At 47.2% G+C, this 22,140-nt stretch overlaps 2 protein-coding genes across 14 annotated transcripts; one reads left to right on the plus strand and one right to left on the minus strand.

Annotated features, from left to right (window-relative positions):
- Positions 1-69: 69 nt before the first annotated feature.
- Positions 70-8,738, minus strand: hnrpkl (heterogeneous nuclear ribonucleoprotein K, like). Of its 10 annotated transcripts, none has more exons than XM_057017898.1 (16): positions 8,571-8,738; positions 7,381-7,487; positions 6,834-6,931; positions 6,695-6,751; positions 6,037-6,080; positions 4,725-4,797; positions 4,534-4,647; positions 4,251-4,379; positions 3,844-4,151; positions 3,677-3,730; positions 3,534-3,570; positions 2,297-2,312; positions 1,547-1,579; positions 1,354-1,421; positions 1,087-1,256; positions 70-980 (listed from the first exon to the last, which is right to left on the minus strand). In XM_057017898.1, exons 2-16 carry the CDS (start codon positions 7,439-7,441, stop codon positions 950-952), a joined length of 1,293 nt encoding a protein of 430 aa, XP_056873878.1. In that variant the 5' UTR covers positions 7,442-7,487; positions 8,571-8,738; the 3' UTR covers positions 70-949. The 10 variants fall into 10 exon arrangements, with proteins under 10 accessions (XP_056873878.1, XP_056873875.1, XP_056873879.1 ...); XM_057017895.1 differs by having other exon boundaries at positions 6,834-6,952; positions 8,571-8,735; XM_057017899.1 differs by lacking the exon at positions 1,547-1,579 and having other exon boundaries at positions 6,834-6,952; positions 8,571-8,734.
- Positions 8,739-12,046: 3,308 nt separating this feature from the next.
- On the plus strand, positions 12,047-21,633 carry ntrk2b (neurotrophic tyrosine kinase, receptor, type 2b). 4 transcript variants are annotated; one of them, XM_057017887.1, is made up of 18 exons: positions 12,047-12,285; positions 13,192-13,266; positions 13,346-13,417; positions 13,498-13,566; positions 13,658-13,809; positions 13,884-14,020; positions 14,488-14,620; positions 15,007-15,315; positions 15,400-15,420; positions 15,548-15,559; positions 15,641-15,675; positions 15,802-15,901; positions 16,145-16,333; positions 16,816-16,946; positions 17,039-17,211; positions 17,322-17,562; positions 18,642-18,800; positions 18,950-21,633. In XM_057017887.1, the coding sequence occupies exons 1-18, from the start codon at positions 12,089-12,091 to the stop codon at positions 19,133-19,135; spliced, it is 2,391 nt and encodes a 796-aa protein (XP_056873867.1). In that variant the 5' UTR covers positions 12,047-12,088; the 3' UTR covers positions 19,136-21,633. The 4 variants fall into 4 exon arrangements, with proteins under 4 accessions (XP_056873867.1, XP_056873865.1, XP_056873866.1 ...); XM_057017885.1 differs by having other exon boundaries at positions 12,048-12,285; positions 18,630-18,800; XM_057017886.1 differs by having other exon boundaries at positions 12,048-12,285; positions 15,403-15,420; positions 15,551-15,559; positions 18,630-18,800.
- Positions 21,634-22,140: the final 507 nt, after the last annotated feature.

Consider the following 22,140-nt stretch of genomic DNA (forward strand, 5'->3'; position numbering starts at 1 on the left):
ATCTTGCAGACCCCCCAAGCCCTTCTTTTACTTTTTATTGTGTGTTGTGTGTTGTTTTAAAAGAAGGGATTTGTGCATGACTGCGACAGACTTTATTTACTCAACACCTGCAGGCACTACAGATATCAGACAGTTACAGAGGGAAGCAGACGCAAAGTCGCTTCCTCTCTTAAAAAGAATTAAAGAAAGAAACAGCTGATATTAAGGCTGCATAACAGAGTCCATCACAGTGAAGAACATCAAAGAAATGAAAGGGAATCCACACAAATCAAAGCAAATCCCTCAATCGATCCTTCCGTTTCAATCGCTTTATGCAAGTGGGCACAGACAGATCCCTCAAAGAAAAACAGAAATCTTAAAAATCACCCCCCCCCCCCCCCTCTGCTTAAAGCAAATGACTTTTAGAAAATATGTACAAATCTAATTCCTGCAGGTTCGTGGCGAGATGATGCGTCCAGCTTCATTGGTGACCTCAGGCTTCACCCCACAGTGGAAAATCGGTAAAAATGACCTAAATGCTTGTTTATTTTCGGTCTTTGCACAAACATGCATATTTTTCCATTCAGAGTGTGCTTTTTTTGGGGGGGGGGGATGGGGGCAGGGAGGTTTTCCTTACAAAAAGATTACATTCTGCATGCTGTACTAAAACCAGAGATAAAGTCTGGGAGCGACTCACAACACCGAAAGCTACTGCAGCACACAGATGAGTTCACTCCAGTGATGGCACAGAAAATAGAAAAGAAAGGATAATTACACCAGCTAGCTGCTGCCTTTCTGACCCCTCTGCTGCTGCTGGACAGTTCACCAGTCTCCTCATTCAGAACCTGCACTTTAAAGACATACATGTGACTAAGGGGAGAGGGCACATCTGTCCGAGGGAGAGGAATGTGGCCTCCTGACGGGAGGAGCGAACAGTATGGCGACCTGGCTTCAGTCTCCTGGGTGGATCCTAGAAGAAGCGACCGGAGTACTGCCTCACACTGGAACAAGACCGGGGGAAAGGGGGGGGAGGGGGGGGAGGCGATGAGGAATATTTATTTGCTTTGTCGGGAACAAGACATCAGTGGGGTGAACTGGTGCGCGTGCCTGTTCTGCAGGAGGTACTGGGCATTCTGGATCTGGTCCTGTGTCCCTGTGATGGTGATGATGCGGTCCTCAGAGCCCTCTAGTGGCTCATCGATCTTGATGGACGCCCCGCACTCGTGGCGGATCTGCTTGATCCTCTGACCGCCCTTGCCGATGATGGAACCGGCCAGCTGCGGGAGAAGCAGACGGGCTCAGTGAAAGAAGCTTCAGGAGGGTGGGTCTGGAGCTTTGGATGGGGGGGGGGCCGGGGGGGCCGAGGTGGCTTACGTCTTTTGGGATCGTCACTTGCGTGGTGATGACCGGGCCCCCGATGTCGCTGTACGAGCCCCTGCTGCCTGCGGAACAACGTGGGGGGAGAAGGCTTAATCAATCTGCCTTTAACTGCCCTGTGCCAGAAGAATAAACGCTCCCTGCAGGTTAGGAAGCAGCAGAGGGACTATAAGAATCCATCCCCACTCACCAGACTGAAAGCGCTCCCAGGAAGAATTGTTGTCTTTGAAAACAGTGGAAACAAGAAAGTGACAAATGAAATCACGCCACGAGGACAAAGACACGATAGCACACAACGCAGGAGCCGTCGGGGAAAAGAACTTGTGTCCTTGCTCCGCGGGCCACTATCTGTTTATCCATTAAAGTTACTGCTGGCCTGTGGAGTTTAAAGGAAGAAGCAACAGGAGCCGCCGGGCGTACAGACGCTCCAGCCTCAGAACGTTAGCATGCGCAACATCTGCTAGTAAAACCAAAGAGAACAAAGCAGGGGGGCACTTCAGTCTATTGTGAGCCAAGTCAACTGACGCCGTCCTTTAGTAAAAGGAGGGGTTGTGGCGATGTTCTTTCCTCGTTCACCCTCGGAACACAAAAATGGAAGATGATGCCTTTACAAAGACAAGTTGGAGCTGCGTGCATGCGTGAGCATGTTATTAGAGTGGACGTGGAGAACTGAAAAGGACAAATCTAACAGTCAATTAGGTCACCCCACTGACACGAATAAAGATGGAGGAGGTGTGTCTCCTCCCTCCCTCCCTCGGCACAACATCTGAGCCCAAATATCTGGGATTTAGGATATTTTCGGACATCCTGATGTCTGGTCACATTTCCCGCCGCCCTGGTGTGAGTCCGTCTTAACGTGCAGTCTAAGGGCGGCCTTACAGGACATGATGGACACACTTTTGCTTGTACACATAACATGTGCAATATCAGCGACACTCACCGTATCTGCTGCCGCTCTGCAGGTCGGGACAGACATGAGGGGGGGGAGAGAAAACAGAAGTATGATTAAATGATGCTAAATGAGGACTTTCCAAACTTTTCAGCACACAAATGAGCCACGTTCATTCTGTTGTGGGGCTGGCCAGCACCGAGCGAGTCGTCATTGGGTTTCTTTTTATCCGGAACAGTCCAAATTACCTGAAGCACAGACTCAGCAAGGTGTTGGAAATGTTCCCCCAGGATCTGAGTGCAGATTCCAAAACAATAAGCAGCCCCAGCACTTTTATTTATTTATTTTTTTTGCAGCACTCATGCTTCAAACATTCCCCTGCACTTCTGAAAATCACATTGTTGCTTGAAAATCTCAGAGCTGCCACAGCTGAAAATAACCAGGACACACACTGGGGGCGTGCCAGGCTCATTTGATTTCCAAATCCACGGAATTTAACCATTTATTCAGGAATGAGCACTGCAGTCAATGGCAGCGTCCAGCACAAACGGGACTTCTGTATTGAAATTGGGGCACTCAACACATTCTGCAGGAAGCTTCAGTAGTTACAGACCTGCAGCTTTTGCAGTTTCCCCCCCCCCTCTAAGTTTCAGTGTAATAATGTTGGGAGTCGTCTGAAGTAACATGAAAACATTACAGCACGTAGAACCCGTCCAGCGCACGCCACTGACCCATGAGCAACGCATCTTTTCGTGGCCACTTTCTGGAGTATAATGGACCGGCATCTTCAGAGCTCACCAAGACAACCAGAGCTTTGCATTTAATACCACGCTAGAAAAAAAGGTTTGGCAGGAACGTCACACCCATGACAATAACATCAACGCTTCCTGAAGCCAAACTTCACTCCTCATATCAAAAAGTCTGAAATTGATAATCAAATACAGTTGATGACGTAGTTTTGAAAAAAAAACAAACAGCAGGATTCATCAGGCAAGCGGAACCTGAGAGGAACCCGATCAGGAATTGCTTTGGTTTCATCTCAAGTTCATTCGCTCGCCGCGTCAATCTCTGGACAACAGCTGCTCGTGGTAACCTAGGAGACTACAGTTGCCAGGCAACGCCAGGCCTAAACCAGTGTGCGTACGCGGGGAAAATGCATCACGGCAGCCATGCCTCTGTGCTCATGCTACACTCAAAACAGGAATTCCGGCCGCCTCGTTTGAAAAATAGATCACACACTTTTTGGACAAGGAGCCTCAGACGGCGCGAGGCGGCCGACGGCACTCACCATGCTGTCGTAGCGGTCTCCTCTGCTTCTCCTCTCGCTGCAGCACAAGCATTCATTAATACAGCGTCAACAGGGTGAAGAACTGCGTTGTTTCTTTATTATTGCCTGACAATAATGGCTGATAGTCACTGATGTGTGTTCACCTCGGTCTGTCGTCCATGCTGCTGTGATAGCTGCCGTGTGAAAACCTGTCGCCTCTGCCAAGGAGAAACAAACACATCTAAAAAAAACTAAAAAATGTAAATAGATCAGCGTAGAGGGTGGGCGGCTGTCCTACAGTATGATGGGAACTGAGTTCAGGTTTGCTTACCCGCCTCTTGGAGGTGGCGGAGGGGGGAGAGGCAGGTTCCGCGCTCGGCTGCTGCCTCGTCCGCCTCTGCTCAGTGGCGGCGGAGGCCCCCTGCGGGGGCTGATGTCGTCGTAATCCCTCCGGGAGGGGGGCGGCGGTCTGCTGGAGCGAACGGGAGGCGCGCGGTCGAAGCCTCCGCGCACGCGGATGGGGAAGCCGCTGACAGGTCGCCTCCCTCTGTCCTCGAACATCATGGTGAAACCGCCGTAGTCGTACGTCTCGTCGTAGAAATTGGGGTCGTAAGGCTGCGTGCGGCCTTTAATGGGGGTCTGCGGTAAAAGACAAAAGGTTGGCATTGTCCCTACATCACATGACCGGTAATAGGAAGTGCAGCGAAGCTTTTCCGCAGGTCTCAGATGTAAACTCACCTCTGACACCAACTCCAGGATAACTTTGATACATTCAATGACACGCTCTGGTTTTCCTCCCACCAAGACAACCCTGTCAGTGGAGTGTGGACAGCATTCCTGGAATAACTTGATGGTGGTCTGCGTGTTCTAGTGCACAGAAAAGTGAGAGTTTTAAACCTCCGTTCCCAAAAACCGAACATGCTCATTGCTTTGCTCCACAACAAGAACAGAGCACTGTTGCAAAATTCAGCTGTGAAATCATCACAGCCGGGCAGAAAACCATGGCAACGGTCAGTCATACCTCTCTCAGCTCTTTTATCTTGGCACCTTTCACCCCAATGATGCCACCTGCCAAACTCTGATGGATCAGCAGGCGAAGCTCGCTGTCAAAATCAATCCCACTGTAATGCTGATACTAAAGACACACAAAGAGCAAATATCAGGACTGGAGGCCCTTTAATGTATCAAAGACGAAAAAGGAATGATGTTTACCTCCTCCAGAGTAGGAATGATTTTTAGGAGAATCTTTCCAATTGTGTCGATACTGGCGTTAACGCTCAGGATTCTGTCAGGAACCAAGTTGGTCAGTAAGAAGTGAGGCATGACAAGGGGCAGGGTATGCAACAAAGCAATTCAACAACTGAAAAAAGAGGCGTTCCAACAAACAGTTACCATCAGCTTTGTGAGCCATTTCAAACTATAATCGAATGAAGTCTGCAGAACTTCTTCCCAAAGGCTAAATTGATTAAACTAGAAGCTGACATGCACTCGATCTGAAATTATTTGAAAGAGGAGCCTTGGCGAGGATGGCAGCTTCAGAGCAGCTCAAATGAACATGAGACTGGCCACACAGAACTGGGCGGTGGGGGGGGGGAGTAGGGTGAGAGAAAGAGAGATATCTTGTATTACCATCCCACCACCAGCAAGTTGGGATAAAGGAACACAGAACCTGAAACAACAGCCTGCCACGACATCGGTGCATCATCAGGACACCTTCTTGTTGTGACCAGGGGGTTGGGGAACAGGGGGGGGGGGGGGGGGTAGAAGAGGCTCAGGGCTGAGGTGAAGAAGAGACAAGGTGGAGCAACGGGAGAAAAGAGCAACACAGCAGGTTGAGGAGGAAACATGAGTGGTTACCAACTACTCTGTGGACAGGACAGAAGCAGGGTGGAGGGGGGCTTTGCAGGGGGGGGGGAGTTATGAAACTTTTGGGAGGCAGCTCTTATGTGTAAGAAATTCAACAGCACAACAAATGCAGCGCGAAATAGAGACGACACTGATGACTGACGAAGCGTCCAGGAGGCAGCGCTCTTATAGAAACCATGGACAGTGATGCCGGGGGGGGGGGGGGGGGGAAAGGAAGGGGGGGAAGGGGTGTGAGTGGGGGAGGAGATGACAGTAAGGGGGCCAGGTGAGCCACAGAGGACAGAACAAGAAAAAGATCGGCGCTTTCCATAAATTTCACAGAATCACACATCAAAGCGATGGAAAACAACAAGAGCCGCCCCTCTAATCAGAAGAAAGCAGCTACTGGGTAGTGGGCTGTCAGTGATTCTCTTCATGGACAGTAAACTGCAATGACAAGTCCAAATCAATGGAGATGCTTCAATGGACAGAAAAAGCAAAGGGAACAATCAACGTCTCTTACAAGTGGAGGTGGGGGTGTTCGGGGTGGGGGTGGGGAGGGGGGATTACTTCATGTATATATATATATATAAAAAAAAAATGAAACAAAAGGCAAGTTATCAAAGACATGTGTTCCACTTTCTAATCAGGCAGTGAGGCAATAATTGGTGGGACATACCGCTCTGGGCCACTGCTGTCTGGGACTGATACACTGGCATTGTACTGCAGTGGTGGTGGTGATGGTTGTGGTGGTAGTTGTGGTGGAGGAAGTTGGCATTGGGCGGGGGCATTCAATCACAAGATGTCAAGTTAGGTGCCCGTTTAAGGAGGGGCACGGTTTATGGGCGGGGCCAACCGGGAGTGTCAGGTGGGCGGGCGTTCAGGGGCGGACGGAGGTTGGGCCAACGCAGGAGGGGCATGTCGATCCGGTACATGGGCAACGGAGGAAGGTGGCCAAAAATAAAAGCAAAAAAATAAAGGAGAGGGGAAGAGGGGGAGAAGGAATACATTTTTAATTGAACACATGCTAAACTTTGACCCAAAAAGTGAAATGAGAGACTAGAACTGTGAGTCAAGAAGAACAGGAAGTGCGATCTGGACAAAGATACATTTTAAAAACTCATTTACTGTACATGCCTGGGAGAGACACAGGCGCCTGCTGTCATGTTCAGACACTGAGGGAATAATATAGCTCTGGCATAACTATCATCACAACCTGCTGACAGCTAATCTGCAGAGATCCAATCCACAGGGGACTTGAATCAGGAGATATCTTCCTTCAACTTCATTATGAACTAACTAACAACTGCAGACATGGATTTTATTATTGGACTTACATCTGTGCGAAGAGCTTTTATGTTCTTGCCACCTTTACCAATAACAGCGCCGGCATTCTGCGGAGAAAAAGCAGATTTATTTGATATCATGGGATGGCATGAAAGCAGCACTGCAACTCAACAACTCTAATGCCTTTACTTTGCTTTGAAGTAAGATGCGCAGCTCCACCATTTCATCTGCATTCCGAGAGCGTTTGAAGGCGTGCTCCTCATCCATGTCCTCTGCTGGGCGTTTGCCTACCAGTGAGGGCAGTGTTACTGGTTTATTAGATAACGCTGTTTTTACAGTCACAAAACAAAGGCGTTCCGCTAACTGTAAAAATACAAAGCTGGTGCTGGAACACTACATTCCACCCTGACAAAAGGTGGTTTTAGCCAGCAGCCAACTCCACTCTGGATTAAATCCAGCACCATCGTGCAGCCTTCCTGGATTAAAACACAGGAAAGGCTGCGCAGAGCCCACTGAACAGCAGTATCTTGGACAAGACAATCCTACAACCATCTGACGCGTCCACATGCTAAGTGCTGAAGCCAGAAATGTTCAAGCTTTTCACTTTTACTTCTTCAACTGAACTACTTAATGGTTTATCTCCACATAATGTTATCAAGGTTTAGTGTCATTCAGCCCTTTATGTCTGCATTATTGCATGTCTGGATGATTACGTGCCATGATGTGCAGATCTTACCGTTAGCATCAGCGTTGCTGAATGCGTTGTCTTTGTCCTGATCTTTGCTTTTCACATCCATCGTCTAAAACCAGCACTGGAATGCAAACAGGACCCTCTACCTGGGTCTGGAAATAGAAAAGTCATAAAATCAACCAACCTGAGAATGCATGATGTATATTAATGGCATTTAAACAGCAAATGTGCTGCGACAGATAAGAAAAATACCAATTACAGGAATAAAGCAACGCCTGGTGTGATTATGACTATTTTTTACATTTCATGAAGACAATTTGGGGTCCTTACAGGAGTGAAAAAGCATGTGCAAGGCTGTCCCACTTAACATTGTAAATACTGGGGAAAGCATTGAGAGGCAACCTGCCAACAGACGGGGGGAGAGATCGTCTTCCTTTAATAGAGGTTGTTCAACAAAAACAACAAGATAACCAGCTGGTAACCACGATAGTCTGTCTATATAAGCAGTAGTGAGACCAAGTTACATATCATAATCGGTTGTTTTTATGAGCAAAACCAACCCGGCTTTGATCATCACCCAAATGATAATCAGCTCTTTCGTGGCTTCATAGCTTAGATATTTTGATAAGAGTCAAACAATCGCCGGCTGTCACGTAACCGCCTTGGTGGAGCTAATAAAATGGATTCGAGATAAAATAACCAAAGACAAATGTGAAATCGTAAAATAATCCAATTTAATTTGGAGCTCTGATTTGGGTCTGTAATAAAACTACAGTGGCTAATTAGCGACACACCGCTACACTAACAATGAAGGTTTTCAGGAAACACGTGTAAACAATAACGCACTTTAACGCCTTACACTCCACTCCTGCCTTTTTTTATTTCATTATACATTTAAAACAACTGCGGTCGTCAAGGTGTTCGTCACCTGATCAGAGGCAGAAGTTGGGCGGCTTTTTAGCGTTGTTGACATGACTTTACTGCGCTAATAGCTCGGCTAAGCTAACCACTACGCATATTTTACCCAAGCGTGGCCGCCAGCTACAGTGTAACCTACCCGTTCTGACTTTTCAACGTTCGCTAACTAGAATCTTTTTAAAAAGGCACAGCAGTAGAATCCCGATCTCCGAGTAGCCAGCAAAGAATTCAATAAACGCTGCAAACATTTAAACGCGACGCATCGTTTTAATACCGCAATGGGAGCAGTTAACGGTGGGGGGGGGAAAAGACCAAACCTGTGCAAAAATCACGTCCGCGGGGGTGGCACAGTTTAACCAGGGAGACGGTAACACGTTTTCACTAGCATGGACAAAAAAACGGGACGTGTTCGGGATGAGCCAGGCCTGCGCAGTCGACGACCGAGGAGCGGCGCGCAGTGCATGCCGGGACCGCGTCCTTCGGCGTGCGCGTGCGCTCCACCAAACAAGCCGCGAGAGCAAGCGGCGCGTGGCAGACGCCAAAATGAGCCGCGACATTAAAAAAAAATTGTAAAATAAAAATGATGAAATTACAACCGAGCAGCTTTCAAAGGCCCACGATTTACAATGAATGTATTAATTCGAATGATCGAATTGATCTGCAGCGGTTATTAAATTGCAACAATGCTTAAAAAGCTTGCGTCATTGATCGCAACCCCCTTCTTGTTTTCTTCACCTCATTATTAACGCAAGAAAAAGAAACTTCATTCGTTTTTAATACAACCATTGCGTGCCTCTTCCCTGGTTAACCAAAAACACTTTTTTGCTGACATCTATTGTTCTAATACAAACATATTTATGACAGCTTGGGCACATAATGAAAAGCAAGAGAATTTCATTTAGTTGCACGCATAATTGCCGTGGATGCTTTAATCTAACCCAAAGGCCAGTGAAGACTGAAATTTCCCAGTGGATGGTTCATCTGGGCCGCTGTGAGAGCTGCCAGGTTCAAGACAAGTCTGCCACCAACTGGTTCAGGGAGAGGAGGAAGCAAATATGCTGCCAAATGAACGAAAATACATAACAAAATCGCTGATCCTCCAGAACCATGAGCGTCTGCAGCATTTTAACCCTGCTCAAACTGAAACTCTGGCCTCAAATGAGAAGTTTTAGACCTAAAAATGGAACTAAATTTGCACTTTCACGTCCCAGTTCCAGCAAAACTCAATCAGTGTCCCCTCACTTTTAGAAACACTGAATCATTGGATCATTACATGGATCCATCACGTCCACGTCCCCAGCCTGACCTGACTCCAGTCTAGTTTCAGGATTTTTTTCTATACATTATACTGATCTCATTTTCTCAAGGCTTTGCTCACATGCAATGTTGTTATAGATGTTTTGAATAATTCAGTCTGCAAATAAAAGATTAAAGTGACTGGGTTCAAATTTTGTCAAGGAAAATTAAATAAGATATTCTCAATTGTAGACAATAGCTTGTTATTGCTTTCTACCATATGAACTTTAACTCCAATTTGCAGCAAATGGTGCCAAGAAAGTTTTTTTAAGGCTGGAAAAGAGTGGGTTTTGTTGTTTCATCATATTCTTTTGCAGCAAAAATGATAACATTGATCATAAATGAGGTATATAAACAAAATAAGTATATTAAAGCATAACCATTGCTCAGTGGAGTTATCATTATTTCTCTGCAACCAAAAGTTGCAACTACCATGAGGTTTTTGTAAAATGTAATTTAAACACTTCTAATATGAATAAATGTCTTTATTGTTTTGTTTCAGCAAAAAAGGTAATAAACACTTTAAAAACCTCTATCAACAGGACACCCACACTACGTAGAGTCAAAATGGGAAGTAACCAGTAGGTGGAACACTGTAAATCAGTTGTTTTAGCCTTTTCAACCCAATCCCAGCAGTAAAAAGGCTCCATATTATTGCTTTTTAGGCTTAAATGAGACCTCTCCTTAATTTCTTTGCTTTAACCCACAAATATTTGCTGGGTAGTCCATCTGACTTAGTGACATCACCTCCACAATTGGCCAAAAGTATTTTTACCTTTCACTTTTCCAACAAATGTCAGTGTGGTTTGGGCTGAAGCCTGGCAGTTTAAACGCCGTTTTCTGTCAGTTTTAAATGTGACGCTTCAAAAGTCCCCCAGATTTCCAGAAGGTCTTTGTTTTGTTACCTAAATAACACTACGTTTGAACTCCGAGGCTCCTGCATCCATGTGACTGTATGATTCAACTTTCTGCGCTCTATAGTGGTCCAATGGACCCCCCCCCCCCCCCCTCAAAACAAACAAACAAAAAACCCAACCCAAAACCACAGGTCACGCTTCTCCAGACGTATAGGCAAAAAAAATATATAAAGAACACTCTTCCCTCTTCTATACACGGGGGTTGCCATGGAGACAGATATAATTCAGTTCTTGATGTTTCTCATAAGGAGTGTGTGTGTGTGTGTGTGTGTGTGTGTGGTGTGTGTGTGTGTGTATGCTTTTGTGTGTGTGTGTGTGAAGGGGGGGGGGGGGGGGGCGGGCTGCGGGGGGGGCGGGCTGCGTACATATTTTCATCTGCAACCATAGCGACACTTGACATTGTCAGCGCTGTTTGTAAAAAAGCGAGTCGCCATGGCGACCCTAACCATCCAGGCTGTGTCACAGACCATGTGTCCTAACTGAGCATGCCTCCTCATTAGGGGCGAACTTTAGGAATCTTGGGATTTATTTGATAATTCCCCAATCACATTAGCACCCCGACGGCAGCACCTGCAACATAAAAGATTAGAGATATTAATAGTTTGCAGATTAGGACCGATTCTCTGCCGCGCTCTGATTAAAGTGAGACCATTCGAAGCTTGCAGACATGGTAATTATTTTTCATAGATGAACCCCGGCTTGTGCGTCAACCGTACGTCACACCATAGGCCTAATGGCCAACCGTACAACAGTGCTGGTCTGTGTACGAGTGCGCGTATTTATTTATTTTTTATTGGAGGGGGGGCTTTTGTAATACGTGTAGTAACTACAACAATACAAGTTTTCATGCGTATCGTTGCGCCCGACGCTGAACACAGCTGGCGCCTGCCCCCTCGGCAGGATACGCGTGCAGCCACTAAAAATCTGATGCTGTTCTGGTGCGCGTTTGAAATAAACCCTTCCTTTAAATGCAGTCCGCGCGCATTGGTCTCCCCTGGGTGAAGTCGATCCGGCTGAGGGAGAGACGCGCGCGTCCTCGACGATAATCGATAGGTGCATAGCGAGCGCAGCCTTCCTCCGTACACACGCAGCAGCACCGCCGCCACGCACCCTCACTCCACGGAGCGGTACTCTGCTTCCCTTCCCATCAGCGCGCAAATGAGAAATTGCCAGCGTGCGCGCGTGTGCGTGGAGGAGGAGGAGGAGGTGGAGGAGGGGGGGAGCCTGCCTATTGATCTCTAAACATCTGGAACGGCTCATATTTGTTCTAAAAGGCAGATGCGAAGGGTCTGAGCCCGAGGAGCGAGGCAGAGGCAGCAGCACCGGGGAGCGGAGCGCCTGACACCTTGCTTCACGACATCGATATGCAGTAGTGTGATCGCGGCTCTGCGGAGACGGGAAGGCCGGTCCATGGCATCTTGATATTAAAACCGTGGGCTCTGCGCATTCCTCACCGACGTTTTTTTTTTTTTTTCCTCCTGCGAAGTCGAAGGGATCAACTTGGCCGGATAAAGGCGGCGGGCGAGGGAGGGGGAAATCTTCGTGATAATTCAACTGAACCACATTCTGGGGTTTTTTTGGGGGGGAGGGGTGGCTCGTGGGGGATATCATAGGAACCTGCGATGGACTCCGGCGCGGGAGGATATGGCATGGCTCGTCTCGGATTGTTTGTGGTCCTGGCGGGGCTGTGGAGGTTCGCCGATGCCTGCCCCGCATCCTGCACTTGCAGCATCTCAAGGATTGTTTGTGTTGATCCTGCACCAGGGATCGAGGATTTCCCCGTCCTCACGTTAGACGACATGGAAAACATCACCGAGATGTAAGTGTGTGAAAACGATCGCGAAGACGGCGAAGCAACTTATTAGGATGCAATGCGTAAAGCTGCTGCTATGATCACCGGTGGCAATAATCTCGCATGACTGGGATTATGCTGGTGCCAGCAGCTGTAATAATAACACCAGTAGCGGGATCAATAACAGCAGGCCCGATTACACCCTCTCATGTGGATTCAAGAGCAACGCGCGCGTCGCGCTGATGTCAAATACATGTGAAATGTTATTCTCACAGTGCCGCGTCAGATCGTGTAGAAGGCGAGTGCGGGCGTGCGCGCGCGTATGTGTGTGTGGTCCAGAAAAAGGTTGCGACGTTTGCGCGCGAGCGTGTGCGTGTGAGAATGTGCGTAATGGTGGTGAGGGCGCGCTTATTTGGATTACTCGGAATTTCCTTTGCATAAAAAAAGAAAGAAAGACAGAAACAGCTCCGGAGGTGACGGAGTAAACGGCCAGGCTCGCCGCGGCGCCACAGAGGTGGGCTCGGTGGTTTGGGTGGGGGACTGGGGGAGAAACACGCACCATTTCCAAATGTTCACACTATCGCCACAAGTTGTTGCCTGCATAGAAGCGATAGTATGCGGCTCCCTTTGCACAGGCGTGTGCTGGCACCTGCCACAACCCCGCAGAAACGCATCAGGCGATTAGACATTCCCCCAGTAAAGGGTCAAAGCCCGTGAAGCAACTCTGACCCTGAACCGTGGAAGACGCTTCTCAGCTGTGGATTCATTTACAATTTCCCAAAATCGCATCTCTCCTGTTTTTGGAGCTTTTCATATTTGACACCCAAGTGTCCAAAAACGGAAGTGTATCATCAATGTTCCAGTTTTATCACCAAACTTCCCACTAGGAGGCTCAGTGTGGCTAACAGTGCTCTTCGTCTTGTGTTTGTGCAGATTCATTTCCAATCAAAACAGACTCTTTGACATTACTGACAGCAGCTTGAGGCACTACATAAACCTCAGAAACCTGTAAGTATCCCACTTTGTTTTCAGTGGTCTAATCAGAGCGTATTCAGGCATCTGATGACTCTCCCCTCCATCCTCTCAGAACAGTGATGAAGACTAGGCTGACGTCCATATCGCCGGATGCTTTCTATAATAACACAAGACTTCAATATGTGTAAGAGTTGTTCTAAACCTTCTCACTGATCTTTGCCCGAAGAGCCCCGTTTTGATTTGGATTTTATCCTCATGTTCTAGAAATCTACGAAACAATAACCTGTCAACGCTGTCATGGAGAACGTTTCAGAACTTCAACTCATCATACCCGTGAGTCAAAACAACCAAAGGAACGAAAGAAAGAAATAACTGACCAGAGTATGATCAACTCTTTATAACGAGTGTTGTGGCTCCTCAAAAGGCTCCTCCTGTCTGGAAACCCTCTGGTCTGCATCTGTGAGAACTTGTGGATCAAGCTGAGGCTCCTGGAAGAACCCGACGGTCAAGATCTGACGTGCACGGATGACAGAGGGGTGTCCCAGGCCTTCATCACCCTCACCCCACCTGACTGTGGTATGTTCAGCGCAGGCTGAACCATCAGTGAAAGATCTCAAGGCATTCCTTTTACATTTGGTTGTATCTTCCAGTGGTTCCCAAAGTGGTGGTGTCCCCAAACATGGTGACTGAGATGCAGGGGAGCGACGTTAAAGCTGTGTGCCAGGCAACGGGATCCCCTCCTCCGGAGATCCAGTGGAATCTTGATATGATCGTTACCCACAAGGAGGTCAGCTGGTTCCCTTTAATACTTAGCTTAGCCGCAGATCCCCTGTGAGCTCCCAATTTTGAGTCTTGGGTCATGAGAAACCTTGCAAACCGTGTGCTAGCATCCAGAAATAATGTTTAAATGAAATGTACGATCTTTCCCTCAGAATAGTGACAGAGTTCTTACGTTAAATGAAAATTAAATGTGCATGCTCCACATTGTAAAGAGTAATGGGACCAGTTTACGTTTAGACGCCAGACGGTTTGGAGGGTTTGGGACGAGTGAAAGTGTTAAGAAGAAAACTACCAAGGGAGTTCTCCTCACCCTGTAGCATTAGCCTGGTCTCTGTCCTTGTTTTCCTGTCTGACTTACAGTTTCAAGTCATCAGAAATGGGAGAATTTCACCTGCAAACATGAATTCAAACGGTTTTTCCTGGATAATCAGTCAACTCTGTCCTTTCACACACCTTTTATGCAAACATCACCAGATTGAACCTTTAGAAGTGGGGATCGGCCTCACCCTGTCGGACCTCTCTCCTGACGATAATGGCAGGGTGATCGTATGCAGCGCCGAGAACATGGTGGGCCAGAACGAGGCCACCCTCCAGCTGGATATTCACTGTAAGGCCTCTTCTTTTCCAGCTGACTGTGCTGTACATGCTAACCACCTGCTGTGTATGCCTAATTTGCCCTCGTGATCTTTGAAATGTTTTCTTCTTGCCGTCGTTATTTCCACTGGAAACACGAGCATCTGCATTTTGTTTTCATTACTGTCTCCTGGCAAATCTTATTGACTCTGCATGTTTCCTTTCTGTAACTCCTCCTGTGAAGCTCCTTGTGCCTTACGTCACTCCCCTCCTCGTTCAGAGCCACATTACTCCTCATTCTCCAGCTCCGTGTTTTCCTGATGTCACCATTCGGATATTTGGCGATCCGTCTCCTTCTCCCTCTTTATAAACCCGTGAATGTTGTTTTCCCCACTCCTCTCGCCCCTGCCTCCATGTCAGTTGCCCCCAGTGTCCAGCAGCTGCTGGAGCCAGAGCGGGACCACCACTGGTGCATCCCCTTCAGCGTGAAGGGGAACCCCAAACCTGATCTGCAGTGGTACCACGAGAACCTTCCCCTCCAGGAGCAGGACTACATCCGCACCAGGATCCACGAGTCCACCGAGAGCGAGTACCACGGCTGCCTGCAGCTGGTCAACCCCACCCACATCCACAATGGCGTCTACAGGCTGGTGGCGAAGAACCAGTACGGCCAGGATGAGAAGACGGTGTCGGCCCAGTTCATCGAGCCGCCTAACTTCAACCACACCGGTCTGGGAACATTCTCGAGCTTTTCTGCAGCGCTTCCATTTTGGGAATGCTAACATGAGATCTTTTTTTCTCTTTTATTTTCAGCAGAAGATCCTTTCTACTACTGTAAGTATTGATTCAACCTCCCACCGCATCAATTACACTGGCTAGCTTGATAACTAAAGCCCTCAAATCTGCGCGCATCTTTAACGTTTTCTCCTCTCTCGGTCGGTTCCTGCATCTTTGGCCTAAGCAGACACCACGGGTGAGTAGTTCCTGAAAACCACACACGCTGTAGCCTGACTCTTCATCCATTACCTTCTAACTGTTGGGTTATTGTTTCCAGATCCGCCACTCCCTCCTCTGGATGACAGCGTTGCAGTAAGCGCTCCTGACTTTGTTTACTTCTTCGGGCTCGTTATAAAGAGGCCTGCTGCATAATTAGGAGGCGCGGATACTCCATTTTGTCATCATTAACTGTGTTTTGGACGTGTTTTTGCCTCCCAGGTGTACGTAGTTGTGGGAATCGCAGGCATCGCCCTGACTGGCTGCGTTCTCATGGTCATCATTCTGAAATATGGAAGAAATTCCAAGTTTGGAATTAAAGGTGAGTTTTTAAGGGGCAATGTCTCCATTTAGAGGCGAAGAGCGCTAACAAGAACAGGAGGAGGAAGTTGGCGTGACTCGATCAGGTGTTAAAGGGACATTTTGGTATTTTTCAAATAATGATTTAATAAATGAACATAATAAGTGCAGCATCGTCTTCTTTTCCTCCCCCTTTTCCTCTCTGACCGCAATTATTCCCTTCTACCTTCTCCTGCGTCCCTCCACCTCCTCCGTGGCTCCCCAGGCTCCTCCTCAGTCATCAGCAACGACGACGACTCTGCCAGCCCCCTTCATCACGTCTCCAATGGCAACAACACCCCGTCGTCCTCGGAGATGGGTCCAGACGCAGTGATCATTGGGATGACAAAGATTCCCGTCATCGAGAACCCGCAGTACTTCCGTAACTCCATCAGCATGCTGAAATCGGACACGTGTGAGTGAGCGCGGCGTCCGTCAAACGAGCGGTAACCCGGGCCTTTTCTGATAAATCCATGCCGGGGTCACAGCCGGATGTCTGCCAGCATCCTGTCTCAGCGCAGCGGCGACACCCGGGCTGAGGAGAGCGCCGAGACGCGGAAGCTGATCATTTTTACATGACAGGAATAATCGCTCATTTGAATAAATGTATTGATTTCTTTTCTTTTTACTCATTCTGTAGTTTAAATCACAGCATTCATGTCAAAATTCTGGTAAAGTCATCATGATAAAGGTGAATCACACGTAAACAACGTAATGTTAGGAAGAGTGTTTAAATGAACATTTTGGGAATTATTAAACCATAATTGATGATATTAATAATCATGGACTAAAGAAGAAATGATTTAAAACCAGATCATCCAGATTGAAACTGATGTGAAACCACTTTGCATGAATTATAAATAAGGCAAAACGGAGTTAAAAATATATACTTTTCAGTCGTGCAGCACATCAAGAGACACAACATCGTGCTGAAGCGGGAGCTGGGAGAAGGAGCCTTTGGGAAGGTGTTTCTGGCCGAGTGCTACAACCTGACCCCAGACCAGGAGAAGCTCCACGTGGCGGTCAAGGTAGGGGTCAGGATGTTGTTCCCCGGCCCGGTTCTGCAGAGGACCGTTTGTTCCTGCTCTCACTGCTCCTCCACTCTGTGCCCTTGGGTCAGACCCTGAAAGAAGCCAACGAGAGCAGCCGTGCAGACTTCTACAGGGAGGCCGAGCTCCTCACCAACCTGCAGCACGAGCACATCGTCACCTTCTACGGCGTGTGCGTGGAGAGCGACCCGCTCATCATGGTGTTTGAGTATATGAAACACGGAGACCTGAACAAGTTCCTCAGGTGAGTCCAGCCATGATGGAGTCAGAACCCTGGTAGAACCCTCATAAATCCTTACACTTAACCAGGATTATTCCTAAATTTGATCATGACTGTTGCGTGTCTGTGGACAGGTCCCATGGTCCCGACGCGTTGCTCATCGTGGACGGCCAACACAGCATCCCGGTGGAGCTGACCCAGTCCCAGATGCTACACATCGCCCAGCAGATCGCCGCCGGCATGGTCTATCTGGCCTCCCAGCACTTTGTCCACAGAGACCTGGCGACCAGGAACTGCCTGGTCGGGGAAAACCTACTTGTCAAGATCGGAGATTTCGGCATGTCCCGGGATGTCTACAGCACAGACTACTACAGAGTGAGTTTCTGGGACAGAAATATGGGTCCACGTGGTCTCAGTTCAAATCAGAATTCAGGCTTGAAATAACAGAGCAGCTGCAGAAATGACTATTTGAACCAGAAGCGTTTTATCTATTTTAATACCATTTAAATGCAAATTATATAATCTACATAAAATTACTGTTACCACGGTAATAAAGGCAACAGTGTGGACTTAATCAGCATTTTCACCCCTTTCCCTGTCTCAGGCACGGAGTTAATATATGATGTCAGATTACAATGAGAAATATAAAAATGTCATCGGGAGGATCAGCTTCGGCCTCGCATCCCAGCCTGAAAGCCACAGTGCCCTCTGCTGCCCAAAGGCTCTAAAATCTCCCAGATCCTTTTGTCTGCATCAGATAAGACGGCTTAAAGAGGGCCTGTCACCAGCCCGCACTATCACAGGCTTTTATCACAGCAAATGTGAAATCCTGAACAAAACCAGGGAGAGAATCACAGCAGCATCAGCATTAGTATGACCGTCGCATGACGAACTGTAAATCACTCATATTTCCAGCGTTCAGGCGATTCAAAGAGACCAGGGGAGAACCGATGCAAAATAAGCAAGCAGAGAGGAAAGCAATGGCTGGATCAACGTTTGTGGCGCAGGGAAAAGCCCTTTAATTCATAAACAAGAAAGAGTCTAATTTAATCGGACTATATTAACATCGCATCAAAAAACCGCAGTGAAAAGTTGGTTGGGATGACACGCAGACACTAATTTCTCTGTGAGGCTGCACAAAAGCCTCGCTAATGCTAACTTTGGCCTGCTAAAGCCTGTTTGTTCATATTTACCTGCGTCGTTAGACTTTTCCTGTCATTTCACCGCCTTTAATGAGAATGAGATCGTTTGGTTCTCAGACGTGTCTTGAGTTTGACACCAGTTCTGGCTGGATGTTGGTGTAGACGCGCCAACGTTCAGGAGCTCATGTGATGGGAACTGACGTCAGGTTGTTTTGGAAAATAACACAACAATGGTAAATGTGATCATAAAGCAATGATGATATTCCCGATCACAACTCACCCAACATAAAAAAAAAAAAGATTTCTCTGCAGGTTGGTGGTCATACGATGCTGCCCATCCGCTGGATGCCCCCAGAGAGCATCATGTACCGGCGGTTCACCACAGAGAGCGACGTGTGGAGCCTCGGCGTGGTGCTGTGGGAGATCTTCACCTACGGGAAGCAGCCCTGGTACCAGCTCTCCAACAACGAGGTCAGACTCCCTGTAAAGCTGTTCATCAGTAGTTGGTTGTTATGTTTTTACATACAGTCTCATTAAATCTTTAATGATCTCCACCATAACGCAGCGAGTCGTCAGCATACAGGCTGACGTGCCCTGTTTTTCCCTCGCTCCCCCTGCAGGTGATCGAGTGCATCACGCAGGGCCGCGTGCTGCAGCGACCCCGTACCTGCCCTAAAGAGGTCTACGACCTGATGCTGGGCTGCTGGCACCGGGAGCCTTACATGAGGCTGAACATCAAGGAGATCTACGGCATGCTCCAGAGCCTCGCCAAGGCCTCGCCCGTGTACCTGGACATACTGGGCTGACCCGCCGGCGTTTGTTGTATGTACTCTACGCACACGCGTGTGAGCCGGATCTGTTCGTCTGCTCACGGTGAGAGAAAGGGAGGGAGAGAGGTGTGAGCGCCTGTGTACAGTCCCTCGGCTGTCCGTGTTTCCATAAACGCCGTCATCTGTCTCCTCCTTGTATCGAGAAAAGCCTTAAAATTTGAGTGATTTTTTTCCTGACTGCTTTCATTTGCTCAGTGGGGGTGGGGGCACGTGCAGAAGCCAAAATGGGATCGTGTCAGTTTATTCCATCAGCACTCCTGCATGGTTCTAAGTTTTAAGAGATGTAAAACCCAGATCATCTGAAACATCCGTTGAAACGTGGACACTGTGTTCCTGAGCATCTTCTCAGTCTCCTGGTGTCTCTCCAGCAGAAGCGGCTGTCATCAGGCAGTCGTGCAGCGCCAGGACGCGCAGCATTTCATGCCTCTCATCGCATTTTCTGTAAAGGCCTGTTAGATCTCAACAAAGCCCCCCCCATTTATCTTGTGACATTTTAATTTGTCGTGTCTAAAGCACAGAGAGCGAGAACTTGGAGGCGTGGAGCTGTGCTTAACCCCCCCCCCCCCATCCTCCAAGAGAGAAAAAACATGAACATGAGCACAGTTTCGTTTTTTATTTTTGTTCACCAGCAAAGCCGCTGAGCTGTTGTTGGTGGTCTGTGTCGGTAAGAGACGTCGGCCCTGAACGCAGCTTCGGAGGCAGAGATTCGAGATTCGAGACGAGAGATTGTGGATTCATGGGTCTTTCGGGGTGGGGCGGGGGGGCTTTTTGGGCATTCAAGAGAAATATAAAGGCAGGAATTATTTGAGCTTTCAGCACTTTGCTTTGGTGTAATATTACAGTTAGAATGAGTTTATTTATAATTTATTCACATGGCTGGAGTGTACTTGGATGATCTAATCTTTAATTAGAACATAACAGGCTACTGGGGGACTACAGTAAGGTTTAATTAAGAGCCTGATTGACCTTCAGGCATCCCAGGGGTGCGTTTGTCTCTCTGAGTGGCCCCAATCAGCCGGGTGGAGACTTAAACAGCTCCTCATTTCAGACATCAATAAAAGCACATCTGTACAGGCCAAAGGTAAAAATGCTTAAAAAGAGCTCAATAATGCATTCATGTAGTTCATTTTTCCAAATTATATTCAACCTATAAGGTTTTTATGAGAGAAAAAAAGATGAAATATCAAAGGACAGTGAAGCGTCGTGCAAATTTCTGTATAAAGTCTACAAAAACAGCAGTTTCATGTCACATTTATTCCCATATTAAGGCATAGGAGGCGTAATTATGTTAAGTGCACTTTGCAGCGTAACATAACCTTTAAATGCACAATTGGAGTGGCTGTTCTTGCCGCAGCATCGGCCATGAGAGAAGCAAATGTCCTTGTCCTTGCAGAAAATCGACCGTGTCCCGCTGTATTTTATTACATCTGTCGGTTCTGTATGACAGTCACATGTCTGTTGTACATAAGCCTGTACAGTTCTGATATCTGTCTATATCAATAGTAGGCTATGTTTAATAGTATAATCTGTTTAAAGCAGGTATCATGTCCAAACTGTGTGACATCTTTTAAAGATAATGTGTTATGGGCCACTGGCAATACATACTGTATGTAAATACTACTTTATTTGTGCTTCATTGCATACTTTCTTTGTGCTCGTTCATAATACCAGTGAGACTACAATCCTTTTCTTGGGCAAATCTGAACTGAAGAGGACATGATTTGAACATTATTTTCTCTGGAGAAAGAAAAGAAAAAGAATATCTGTCCTATTTCGTCTCCACTGTGAGGGGAGCTCACGCGGAGGCTGTCTGAGATGTCTGCAGGACCGCCTCAGACTGGATCAGACTTTCAACATCGCAGTCTCTCCCAGCTGACCGGTGGCCCGCGGCGAGGAGGTCCAGAAAAGAAACCCAAACAAAAAAACACCGCCGGGACAAAAATCTGCACCACCCGACCTCTGACTGACTGTAGCCTTTTTTGATCCTTCCAGATGAATAACTGTGACTTTGCATCATGAATCGTATATTATTTTGAATGTAATCTAAAAGGGTCGGGACCTTTTTTTTGAATGTAATCTGTCTTGGGGAAGGAGGGGGGGGGGGGGGGGGGGGGGGACTAAAGGATACTAAAGGATTCTTTTTTGTTTTTGTAAATATCCTAAAAGAAAAAAGAAAAGTTTTCATTCCTGTGCGGATAACTCAGAGAATGTTGTGTGTGTGGGACTAATCTTTGAGATGTTGACATCTGTATACAAGAGGATGCGTGTGTGTGCGTGTGTGTGTGCGTGCGTGTGTGTGTGAGCATACATGTCTGCGTGTGTGCGTGTTTGCTCTCCTGGCAGATTTAATCCTGCTTTAATCAGCCACTTCTATCAATCAATTCAATGCTTTGTGCATCATGTGAGTAGCTTATCCTCAATTAATGGAAATGTTCCTTGTGATACTGTGCATTTAATAAAGGTCGTATGTCTTATGATAGGCTTGGCGCCATTTTTCCACATTTACAGAAACAATTAAAGGGAAAGACTGGAATTTTGGAAAATATATGTAGAGATGCCGTTCATAGCTGTTTATTTTAGGCTGGATGATTATGGGGGGGGGGGGGGGAAATCAAACATATTTTGTACTATGGGAGGTCAAAGTTATTAAAACGTCAGATTAATGGGTCCTAATATTTAAGATGTCTTATCCTGCTGTCTACCGATAAGGGATACCTGTATTTTAGGTATTTTAAGTCTAATTGTTGATTCCTTGGTAACATAACGGCTAGTTTGTATTTTAGTAAGGAGTCGTGTAAAATAGGTAACGAATTGTCACTTTTCGAGCGTTACAGGACTACAAATTCTTACTCTGCGGTTACACTGAAGACAGAAATCCCTGGCAACGACTCTTTATTGCCCCCCTCAGGTAAGACTTGGTACTGGGAATTAGAAAACGTTGCTTTACACAACGTTAAAAGTTTTTCTTCATATTACGAATA

This window comes from Takifugu flavidus, chromosome 20 (genome assembly GCF_003711565.1).
Source record: "Takifugu flavidus isolate HTHZ2018 chromosome 20, ASM371156v2, whole genome shotgun sequence".
NCBI lineage: Eukaryota > Metazoa > Chordata > Actinopteri > Tetraodontiformes > Tetraodontidae > Takifugu > Takifugu flavidus.

Coding starts and splice junctions, on each gene's coding strand:
- ntrk2b (XM_057017885.1), top strand. CDS start 12,089: ATGGACTCCGGCGCGGGAGGATATGGCATGGCTCGTCTCGGATTGTTT. Junction 14,621..15,006: donor CCTCCAGCTGGATATTCACT/GTAAGGCCTCTT, acceptor CCTCCATGTCAG/TTGCCCCCAGTGTCCAGCAG. Junction 15,902..16,144: donor TTCCAAGTTTGGAATTAAAG/GTGAGTTTTTAA, acceptor GTGGCTCCCCAG/GCTCCTCCTCAGTCATCAGC.
- hnrpkl (XM_057017890.1), bottom strand. CDS start 7,441: ATGGATGTGAAAAGCAAAGATCAGGACAAAGACAACGCATTCAGCAAC. Junction 4,380..4,533: donor AGATAAAAGAGCTGAGAGAG/GTATGACTGACC, acceptor TCTGTGCACTAG/AACACGCAGACCACCATCAA. Junction 1,422..1,546: donor CTGGGAGCGCTTTCAGTCTG/GTGAGTGGGGAT, acceptor GTTGTTCCGCAG/GCAGCAGGGGCTCGTACAGC.